The sequence below is a fragment of the Copadichromis virginalis genome, linkage group LG14 (genome assembly GCF_057382275.1).
Source record: "Copadichromis virginalis isolate Kocher_CV1m ecotype Utaka linkage group LG14, C_Virginalis_male_GT1.1, whole genome shotgun sequence".
Taxonomy (NCBI): domain Eukaryota; kingdom Metazoa; phylum Chordata; class Actinopteri; order Cichliformes; family Cichlidae; genus Copadichromis; species Copadichromis virginalis.
This window is the reverse complement of record NC_140631.1, coordinates 26,390,670-26,402,809: the sequence shown is the minus strand read 5'-3', so window position 1 is coordinate 26,402,809 and position 12,140 is coordinate 26,390,670. Positions and strand designations below refer to the sequence as shown.

Sequence of the window (12,140 nt, the reverse complement as noted above, 5' to 3'; positions counted from 1 at the left end):
GCTGGCTGTGCACTGTAGAATAGAAGTAACAGAGCAGAACTTATTCTGGTTACTTTGTACTAAAAAAAGGCAGTTGTTGTAATCAAATGCAAACATTAACCTTACCTAAATACTGTGACATTTTCCTGTCAGTTTTTTTTTTTTTTTTTTTAATTACTGACAAGCACAGTAGAACGGCTTGTCTGGATCACAGAAATCCCTGTTTACTCAAACAAATGTGTTGGAAGCCTGAGACAGGGCAAGTCTAGCACCAAGAGAAAGCAGGAGCAGACTAAACTGTCAACCTCAGCTGTCAATTAGCAGCAAAAAGCTTTTTTTTTTAAGCCTTCAGTTCTTGTTGACAGTGTCCTAATCTCCAAAATGCCAACCATGACACTTAACAGAGGGCCTGAATTTAGTGATTGAGACTATAATGACTTATTGGTTAGGCGAGTGGGGGGATAGGGATGTTGTACTCTGCTCTTCCACACTAGCTTAAGCATTCAGCTGTATTGCTTTGTCAAAACAGACAGTTTATTGAAAGACTTGGTAAAGATAAAGCTGAATTCCCTGTATATTTTTGGCATACTGGTGTTGCACTTGGCTTTAACTGGTGTTGGCCAGAGGGGCCGATGGCGCGAAATGGCAGCCTCGCTTCTGTCAGTCTGCCCCAGGGCAGTTGTGGCTACAACTGTAGCTTGCCTCCACCAGTGTATGAATGCGAGAGTGAATGAATAGTGGCATTGTAAAGCGCTTTGGGTGCCTTGAAAAGCGCTATATAAATCCAATCCATTATTATTATTATTATTATTAACAGTGGTATGCCTTAAGAAGCCACATTATCATGAACTTATTTAACAAAAAAGGTCTTGGGATAAGCATCCGTGTGACGATTAGAAATAAAGAAAATAATTTGAGAGTGATGGCTTACATGTCATCTTGTAAACATAAGTGACCAAATTCTGTAGAGGATATATTTGGCTTTTCTTTGCTCCCACTTGATGTTGATGATGGTGTTCACCATGTTTAATAAGGAGTAAATCTCTACCCACAGTCTTGTCTTTTATAGCACAACATCTTTTTAATCATAAATCCTGCAGCTTTTAATTCACCTCTGTTGATATTAGTTAGTAACCTGGGTGCTTTTTTTCCCTTTGATTTTGCTCACAACCTTATCTATGGCAGCAATCAGTGATTAAGTGTGAGGGACGTGCTGCTTGATTGCTTGGTTGAGCAGATTTGCTAAGTCAGAGCAGAGATCATTTCTCTGTCTTGTCTTGAAACCTGAAATATCAAGGTAGCTAAATGTCTTTGCCCCTCATCTATCATCTTTGGAGCTGTTAGCTGCTGAGATAACCACCATTTCAGCAAGGGTTTAAACAGAATATTAGAATTCCCAGGATCTAGATAAATGCTGCATAGTAATTTTTTAATTTGTGTTCAAGGTGGAAATGGATTGGAAATATTAGGAAACGGAGCAATGACATGCAGCAAAGGTCCAGCCAGTCGGGCGTTGAACTGGGAAATCAACACACGACTGCGCATACTTGATACAGTATGCACATTTAACAAAATGTTTTTTTTAAGGGTCAAAACAAGTTTGTGCTTGTCTATCTGTAATGTTCTTGCTTATCTAATGAAGTCCATTGCTCCCACACAGTATCGGGGAGCACTTGTTTTCACATGTTTTTCCTTATTTGTCTGCATTTTTGTTTTTGCTGTGTTTCTAGACACGGAGAGCATTTCTCTTATTGTTTGTGCTTTTCCTCTCGTGTGTGTGTTTTGTTCTTTGCCCACCATTAACTTCTGCATACCAGTAACTTTTAATTTGGTTTCTGACTATGTTGTTTGGAGCAGTCCTTCCCCTCCCTACTTCTTATTCCTGTGCACCTCCTCATCACCACTCCCTCCATACAAGTACCAGCAGCACTGGAGGGAGTGCTATAAAATAGAAGAAAAGACCAAGGCATGCAGAAACACAGGCAACAGCTGTAGCTCTGATACTGATGTCTCTTCTGCATTTGTCTCTTTGTGTTATTGCTTATGTATTTCCTTTTAAGTTTTTGTGTACTTTTCTTGTCTGTTTGCTTGTTTTTGAGGTGTTTGATGTAAATCTCCTTGCACAACTTTCTTTTTTATTTTGTACACTAGTGCTAAAATATCTCAATCTCTCTCATCCCTTCTCTGTCTCTAATGAATGTGTAAAAATACTATGTAGTGAGCATGAGACCCTCTCTACCCTCAGACCCCACCTTCCCTCAGGAAATGTTTACACACACTTGCTCCACTGCGACTCTGCACAATAACTCTTTTCCAAGGACACAGTGTTCATTGGAGTGCACATAATGTACTGTAGAACTTTACAAGACTGCTTTCTTACACAGTGGTGGAAGTGACATCCAGGAGGACTTAACAAATTCAGATCCAGATACTTTCCGTAGGTGAAGCACAAATGTAAACTAGAAAATGCATTTTCTGAAGAAACTGCAGTGTGAATGCTGATAACTGAATGTTTTGAGCTGAAATAAAATAATTGCTAAATTTAAGTTAAAAATGTTGAATGAGATGAAAAATAGATTCGTCGAATATCCAGATACAGCTTTACAGAAGTATCAAAATTTAGATGGAGTACTATTATGACTGAAGTGAAGACAGGACTGTAATGAAAGGGCATCCTCATCCAGTCATGGGCTCTAGTCAGTTTTTAACAGCAGTCTAGTGGAGAGTGTGGTTGGTGGCTATATTTTACAGCAGTAATTAGAATTAATTCTTTTTTTGAGGGCACATGACTTCAGCAGGACTGAAGCTCCCACCCCCATCTTAAAGGCCGACATTTAAGACGGCCAACTTGTCAACAAACTTGCACTTCTGAAGCCAGATGAGGGCTCTTTTCCTTGCTGCTTCAACAGTGATTCATATTTGTTGGACCCCTGAGAGCAGAGAAGGAGCTATTGTCTGTTGGGGCTGCAGTTCTTCATGAGCTGTCCAGGCTGGAACCAAAGCTAATGAAGGTTCCCACATAACTCCAGAGTTAACAGCTGTTGTAAATCGGAGTAAAATAATGTTTATTGTAACCAGCTAGGATAACCAGGATAACTTAATAAGCTTCAATTGTTTAGTCGGCGAATCATGTGCATCCATAGCTACATGACTTGTGATAATGTTGGTGAACACTGGCAGTTCAGCTTTTTGTTGTTTACTTCTTTTTTTTTTTTTGTTTGTTTTCTTTTAACGTGACTGAAGAGACTACATAGTCAAAGAAATTGCTAGTTTTTGACCTTTATGGTTAATCGTTCAACCGTTTGCCAGTGGCCGATGATTATAAAACAAAATAATGTTAACAATTTACGTGATTTATGTTTTTTTTGTTTGGTTTTTTTTTATTTTTTTTTTTATCGTCTGACACAGAGTACTTGAGCAGATTTGTGCTTTAGTGGACCAAGAATCATTTAACTACTTACACTACTTTCATTGCATCTTTGACGCAAATTATTTATAATTACGCCATTTGATTTACTTAGGAATTACTAAAAATAATAACGCACTGACAATTCAACTTCTGTCATTTGGATTGGATTGTATGTCTGCTTTTGCATTCAAGTTGCAGGTGCTAAAAGTATATAGAATGGATGCTGAAATACTGCTGAAAAGACAGTTCATATACCCAGTAAATATAATTATGAGATGTGTAAAATAATATCTAAAAATATAAATACTAAGTAGTCTGAAAATTATAATAGCTCTTGGATGACAAACAAACTGATTAATGTGTCCTATTGGAAATGTTGTGCAAGTAATTCTGCATTAAAATTACACAAATCTCACGTCACCTGTCACTGGCCTTTCACAGTTCCCAGTAGTTCAATTCCTTGGAATTGTTAGTCTGCTTGCCTATCAATCCTGTTTATCGGTTCCACTTACATGACAATCAGCTGATTTCTGTATGTGTTGGAGAAGGTAAATAGTGGCACAGCCCACATCGTCCATATGGACATTAGTTTTATTTTTTTTACACAAAAGGGCACAGTGATAAAGTGCAAACTATATTGAGGACAGAAACAACCAGTTTATACTTACACCTACATAGACAGCATGTTAACACTAAGCTAGCCAAGAACCCAGAGTGATGTTAAAGCTGAATGAATGCCAACCTCAGCGCAGCATCCGGACTCTGATCTTTAACAGGTAACAAAGAGAGTGATGAGCAGTTTGTTTCTACTGCTTCATGTTTCTAAAGTCAAATCACTGTGGCGATGGCTGAAGACTCTTTGTGCTGGATTTCATCTTTGTGTTTTTGGCTTTGTGTTTGTGTTTGTGTTTTGGCTTTGTGTTTTAGCTAAATATGAAGAGAAAGATCATGTGTGTGTCCTCATTAGGCTCATTAGGTCCTCATTAGGCTAGGGATTTGTGTTGGCGTGTGGGACTGTAGCTAATAGGTTTCTATTGTTAAATACTCCTGGTGCTTGAAGCCTTTCCGTCAGATTAATACATTTGAGAGGGTGTAAGTTAAAGTGATGGGGGACATTGTGTGAGATGAAGGAGATTAGAAATGGAGCCAACAGTGAAGTGGACAAGTTCTCACCTTGGCAAGACAAATCAAAATGCTGACGGCAGCAAAAGTCAATAACACACACAGAGACAGACAGAACAGCCAGTGTGTTACAGCTTTGCTTTCTGCAAGGTAGATACACTGGTTGGAAAGAGAATGGATGTCATTGTTTTTCTGCCAATGTAATTTACTGTTGTGATCTTTCAAACCTCCTTCTATACACTCTGTTTTTCATCTCACGTTCTATTAGTAATTTTCTGTATTCTTCTGTCTTTTTTTTTTTTTTTTTTGGCGCATAAGTGCTTCACTTCATTTCTCCGCTGAGTCTCTCAGGCGGAACAGCGGGTTTGAATGCTGCCCAGTCATCTGACTGGAGTTAGCCCCCACAACCGTCTAGGATGGCAACGGTGGCTGACCCACACGCAGACCAAGAACAATACCTCCTTTTTGCTGACTTAAGTAGGGGAGTACTTAAAGGGGTTGCAATCTCTGATTCTCTCTTTCAAGAGAGTGCTCCCTAAGGCAGAAACACTAACAGCTCACATGAAAAAAGAATATTTTCTAAGTCTCCGTGTCTTAGACTTTATTATGTTCATTTTTTTTTGAGTCATGGAAAGTCTTGAGTTGTTCTGATGGATCAAAGCAGATTCAGCCATTTGTTAGTGTTTTGCACTTACTGACCAGTAGTTACAGCTTGCTAGTACTGGGTTAATTCTTGTGGCATAGATCAAAAGGAGGCTAAAAACATTCCACAAAGATTTTGTTCCAGATTGACATGAAAGCATTACACTTGCTGCAAATTTGTCATCTGCAAATCCATGATGTGAATCTCCCATTCAACCACATTTCAAAGGTGCTCTATTGGACTGAGAAATGGGGTCTGCAGAGGTCATTTGAGCACAACGTTGCCATTTTCAAGACAAGAGTTTGAGATGGTTTGAACTTTGTAACATGGTGCATTATCCTGGTGAAAGCAAATATTAGAAGATGGGTACACTATGATTAGAAATGAATGACATGGTCAGCAACAAAACTCAGACTAGGGCTGGGCCCTCCATACCTGCTTCATGCCCTGGAGGACGGGGCTGTGGCCCCCCCACACCCTCTAGCAGATCATTACATGAAGGAACCTTTTAAAAAACAAAAAACAAACGCGTCCATGCTCACAGGTGTACACACGGGTGATCACACCCACAAACTACACCCTTTTTGGCTCAAGGTGAGGGAAAAAAAAAAAAGAAGAAAAAAAAAAAAAAAAAAAAAGACTAGGGCTGGGCCATATTATACCGTTCACGGTAATACCGGTATAATGTTAGGCAACGATAGGAAAATGAAATATCGCGATAGAATATGAGTAAAACGCGCATGCGCAGTGCCTTTGTTTTCATACGCACATGGCCGATTGTTGAGTGAAACAAATGAACCAGAATTGGGTTGTAAAAATGGTGCAACTTCAGTGATGTGGAACTGGTTTGGTGTTTGTCCGTCAGATACACGACAAAGCACATTTTTTTGCAGAACATGCAAGCGGCCGTCGTTATTGTCGTATTTGTCGGACTAAGATGCTCTTAAATCTGGGAGTAATCTGGGTCCTAAACTCCGTATGTTTCAGGTCAAACGAACACTGCAGCATCACTGAGAGTTAAAAACTGTCTAAATTCTTTCATCTTTAATAAAACGATCAGCATTGCTGCCTTACCAGGTGTAACTATGAAGTTTAACTTCCAGGCATCCATGAAAACAAAAGTTATTACATTTAACGGAGTTAGAAGTTAGCAAGAAGCTAGCGGAAGTTAGCTCGCTAGTTTCACTAGTTACCTAAGCATGATATAGCATGTTCTGACTGAGAGATTTCTGAAAAAATTCAAACATACAGCTCTGCTATCACTTCCAACATAAATGAAGACAGGAAACTAAACAGCAGTGACGTTTGTAGGGTTACTGAAGTTGGGCTAGCTGGTATATAATGATGTGCTACGTGATCGCTAGCTACACAGCTATGTTAGCATAACATAAACAGTGAAGCTGGAGGACGAACACTAACACTTTTCCACTTATAAAAGTTAACGTGAAGGTTCCTCATGGTTAGAGACAAATGCAATTGCATGGCAGGATGCTGTAAACGGACCAAACTTCAGTCAGGAGAACAACTGAGATAATCCATCCACAATACGAGGTTAGTCATTAATATACTGCAACGACATGGGAATAGAGCAGCTGCCAGAGAATTCAACATTAATGAATCAATGGTACAGAAGTGGAGGAAGCAAGAAGAATGAGTTTAATAAAGTTTGATTTATCTGACTGCTTTGTTTCGCTTAATGTGCCTTATAATCCCGTGCACCTTATGGTCCGAAAAATGCGTACTGCACACTGCAGTTTAATGTTGCAAAGCACCTCTTTTTAACTTCAGTGGATATTATACATGGTTATGCTCAGGATATGTCAGCCCATTTCTACTGGAAATGCCTTTTGGTTAAACTTTTAGCAAGGAATTTGCATTTGCACTGTTAAATTTTTATAAAGCTTTAATGTACATAAAAACCAGCTTCTTGTTTAAGTGAAAATAAATGGAAGGTTGTCTTTTTGCGCTAGTAATGTTGTGGAGTTGTATTTTGTCTCGCATCAATTATATTGTCAGTTATATCGTTATCGCAAATTTTCAAATATATATCGTGATAAATATTTTTGGCCATATCGCCCTGCTCTAACTCAGACTGTTGAATTTAAACAATGTTCCTTTGCTACTGCCACCAGCAGCAGCCTGAATTGTTAATTAATACAAAGCAGAATCTTAACTAGGTCGCCAGTGAGGTCTTCTGCAGCTGTAGCGCAGTTTTTCTTTGATATGTTGTGCATTCAGAGATACTTTTCTGCATACCGTGCTTGTAACAAGTTGTTATTTGAGTCACTGTGACATTCCTCTCAACTCAACAAAGCAGTCTGGCCAATCTCCTATGACATCAAAATGGCATTTTTGCCCAGAAAGCTGTGTGCATGAAATTCAATGTTGGACTTTTTTTTAAGCCTTCTAATATAAATGCTGACACTATGTCTGGAGAATCTTTTTTTTTTTTTTTTTTCGCCCCACAAACATGAGCCACATTCAGTGCAGTGAGTTTTCATTTTCAAGAACTATGTATGAAGAAACATACCAATAAAAGCGACCCTAACCTTTTTGACTGTATTCTGTTTTGCAGCTCAGAATGTGACGGTGGAGGAGATCCTCTCATCCTATAAACAAGCCTGTCAAAAACTCAACTGTAAACCTATACCCAAAGTGCTGAAACAGATACAGGTAAGGCTCAACATAATACAAACACACAGTTGACACACAACTGACAGATTAATAAGTCAGTGATGTTGCCAGCCCACTAGTGATAAAGTCTTTTTTTTGTTTGTTTGTTTGTTTTAAAGACTGTATTGCACAAGCTTTGGATTTTTGTCTGTTGTTGGGGGAAAAAAAGTTATTTTTTAGTGACAAAGTTATAAAAATAATGCCACAGGAAGGGTGATAAATTACAAAGCCCTGTCCACCTTGAGACTTTTAGGGCTTAGAGGTTGAACATCCCCATTTCAGTCTCAGTCGATTTCAGTAGATCGACTGAGAGTGTTGTAACCGACTGAGCCTATGCCCATAGGGATAACGGCAATGTGACTAACCTGTGTGTGACGCAGGTCCTTTGTTTACTATGGTGTCTCTACATAAAGATATAGTTGCAGTGTATCAGCTAACCAGATGCGGTCTACTGTCTATGTAACATTAGGAACTTTCAAGCTCTCTGCTTATTTAGCTGTGTATCTATTCATTTTTCATAGAGGTGGTTTTAATACTTAATATTACTAGCTAACAATCCAGTTTAGTATGAAGAAACAAGAGCAATATTTTTAACTGAAACGTTAAATACAAACACTGTGGGTATGAACTGGTGTCTCATTTTAAGCAGCAACAAATTGTCTTGGCTCATTATTTTGATCCATATAATGTGTTGTGGGCAAAAAACAGGATGAGCTTCCCACAAATGTTAATTTACCTAGAGGAGGAAAAACACTTAATTCTTCCGGTTTTCAACTGCACATAATAACATAATGAATGTTTTATTTTGTTATATTCATTTATTTATTTATTTATTGTTAATAACAACCATATTGGCCTCCTGTGGACCTTGGTCCTAAATGTCTTGGCACGCAACAAAACCATTGCAACCACAGACCCGCTGCTTTCTCCGTCCTTTTTAAGCTCAGTTTAATGTGGCCAATCCTCCCTCTCACTGTTACTGTAGATATTGCTGCTTTTAGATGGTAATTGCTTTATGACCAATGGTTCAATGTTAGTGCTAACCATGAAAGGTCTCTGCATAAATATGTGGAGAAAAAAAAGTTGTTGCCACCTAAAAGAAACCCACCCAAAAATACAAAATCCTGTTGGTGTCATGTACAACAAAGCATAGATTCAATCAGAATTGTTGTTTTTATTGTTTGTTTATTTTTAATACTGATAATGTGAATTTTGGGGGGTTTGTGTACATTTTTTCCTTACTTCTGTTATCCTTGTTTTTCATATCATCTTTAATTCAAGCTGCTCAGGTATTTTGTCTTATTTAAAGCTTAGATGTCGAGAACTTTAATTTAATGTATGATATTTTTATTCACAGATTTATGAAACTTTTAATCACTATTATTTTTAGCTATTGCCTTGGTATACAATATTAATTTTTTTATGCATTTTGCCTTGTCAAGCTGCAGTGTTGATTTTTCTTTTCATTGTTTATGAAAGCGAACCAAACCATCCAGATATAATGAACAATCCCAGTACTCTTATTTTGAAAGGTCAGTTGCTGACCCAGCTCAGGTTTCCCTTGGAACTAATTCTTTGAGAAACACTGTGAAACCATTAGCCAAATGATTGTTCAATACGAAGGATACAGGACATGTATACTATACAACAACTGAAACTGTTCAAATTATGGCAGCTCTGGGCTCCACTCAACAACCAAGAGGTGGACAAACATCCAACAGTTAAACATTTGGACGGCACCCAAAAATCCTTTTGTGAGGTCAAACAAATTTTTTTCCCAAAAATTACATCCTGAAGGTTTTTGTTTTTGTCATGAAAACACTTCAAAGGCCTGTTAATGTGGTTTGAGGGCATGGTGTGATCCTTCATTGCATGACTTTGGACAAGCGCTGTGATGGTATCCTGTAGATACAGGGTTTTTCCGTAAGAGTGGTTGTTACTCCCGTCAGGCACGCGGGTGTTTTTTGGCCTTCTCCTGTGGGTTAGCCTGCTCAGTCATGTGTCTCATAATCCCTCTAATATAAGCAGTTCTTCAGATCCAGTGGGGAAGCCTCGAGGCTGTTAGTTTTTATAGTTTGCCAACCTTGTGCCTTTGTATGTGAGTTAGTACACACGCATGCAGAGAAAATCAAAAAGAAAATACATTTTTTACAAACCTCTTTGTTAAGAAGAAACTCATAGCTTTACGTTGGTAAATCAGTATTAATGATGATTATGCTGGAAACCTGATATTGAAAAAAGGACACATATTTGTTATACTTAAGGATCTTTACACTTTAAGTATATATTATTTTGATGTAATTTAATGAGTAATGAGGTGAGGTTGAATTGTCCTGCATCAAGAGAGAAAGCCGTGCATTTAATTGTTTCTATTGTATTACAGGAGGAAAACTTATACTACTGTTCTAAAATGTTTTCTACCAATAAGTGACAGTTCAGTATTTCTCATGCAAATGCGTCAGAAGGGATAATTGTTTGTACAAGTAATGGCCTGTCTCTTATATTGACTTTCTTCTGTTTAGATAAATGCCCCAGTCATCAGTGGAATAGTTTAATAGTTGGTCTGATAATTGTAATACTTTAGAACTGTGTTTATATTATTAACATGTGAGTAGCTGTCTCCCGGTTTTTATTTCTGTAGGAGCATCTCATCACCAAGCCAACTCCTTTATTATCAGGCTAACAGGAGATGGGAGTTGGCAGCAGCAGTGAATTAGCACTTACTTCTGTTTGTTCAGTTACTGTAGAACATAAACTGTAAACCCTTCAGTGGGCCTCTCAACTATTTGCACATTTGTACCTGCTGGTTTGTGAGAGTGATGAAGTTGAAGGAAAGTTGGTCTCAAGATGGAAACACATTTGTGATTCAAGGGGCTCGTCACATGTCTGGTCAGCTGAAAGAGGCCAGGCTAACATTACAGTTACTTGTGGAACTGCACGTCAATGTGCTAAGCTGCCTCTGTGAGCTCCACTTAGTCTTTTAGTCTGGGTACATTTCCACTGGCTGACTGGTTGACAGTACGGGGATGTCTCGTCATCACAGAAGTGCCTCATCTCCCTCCTTCCCTCACTCGTATTTTGATTGCTCATGTCTGCCCTCCCACTGTACTTCTCCACTGCTGTTAGTCCACTTCTACCCTTCTCATTTCTGCTTAGTCACCCTTAGCCGCCCATAAACATACCAGATGTTTGGCCAGTAAGAGGAGGGAGTTAGCAAGAGATGAATAACTGTTTACTGTTTTTCCTCATTCACTCTTAAGGCTTTCTTTATTAAGTTTAAGTACACGTGGCACTTTTCTGGCTAGTTGTTTGTGTAGATTTGAGGGGTTTCTTTTTTTGGGGGGGGGGGGGTTTACCATTAAGCAGCTATATGCTGAATGCCTGTTACTGCATTAACTCTGACCACAGTGTTGAAACCTGGATACTTGGTAGCCTTGTGTCACATTTCTGCTGCTGCAGTTCCTTGAAGAGCACAGTGTCTTACATGTAGCCAGCATGCACGCTTGCTTCTTATGTATGCATAGGTGTCTGAAATGAGGATCTCACAATCCACAAGAACTCCAGGAAGTTCTTTGCAAAATGTTCTGCACCGCTTGTACATCTGCATGCGCTGTGGAAGCAGCTTTATCCCAAATCAGGGAATGGATCCGGCCACTTTGGTATCACATCATCTTTCTGACCATATAACTGTAAACTGGAGTGATATAAACTCTGAAAATATCACATGATGGGGCATATATGGGTAATTTCTTTTATAATTTAATAAGTTTATAGACTACTCTCTGTGGTTAATTAAAATAGTTGCAAGGTGCAAATAATGGACACCTTACATAAACTAATAAAATGTTAGTATATCTTTAAACATACATTTAACCTCAGTGAAGAGAAATTGTGTTAAGATTAGTCATTAAAATCAATTCTTCACTGTTAGACTACATGCTAAATGTTCAGTTTAATTGTTTGTCCTTACTTTAATTGGCAAAACTTGACTGACACGTATTACTGTTTATTTGATTGTTTTTGTGGAATGATGTTGCCAGTGTGTACTACACAAAAAAGGACCTTGTAACAGTCACATTTAATAGAAAAAAGTGGAGGATTTTGTCATACATCACCTCGGTCTTTTGGCTATGAGTACTTGGATGCTATATATCTGTCTTGATATTGGGCAGAAAATCCTTATACTAGATGACTGTGTGAACTACGGAATAGATTACTTGTGGGGACTGTAAAGCAAGAGTAAAAGCATTTAACGAACAAGATGTTAAACTGAAACATGGCGTGATATAGTCTTCCCACGACACAAAGATGCAC

The 12,140-nt window shown here is 38.4% G+C and overlaps 1 protein-coding gene across 1 annotated transcript in view; it reads left to right on the top strand.

Annotated features, from left to right (window-relative positions):
- ppp1r37 (protein phosphatase 1, regulatory subunit 37) overlaps positions 1-12,140 on the top strand; it is a 48,770-nt gene that overhangs the window by 13,157 nt on the left and 23,473 nt on the right. Inside the window, exon 2 of the mRNA XM_085430157.1 lies at positions 7,729-7,826. Coding sequence (XP_085286283.1) covers positions 7,729-7,826 — 98 coding nt within the window. The remainder of the gene's footprint in view (positions 1-7,728; positions 7,827-12,140) is intronic.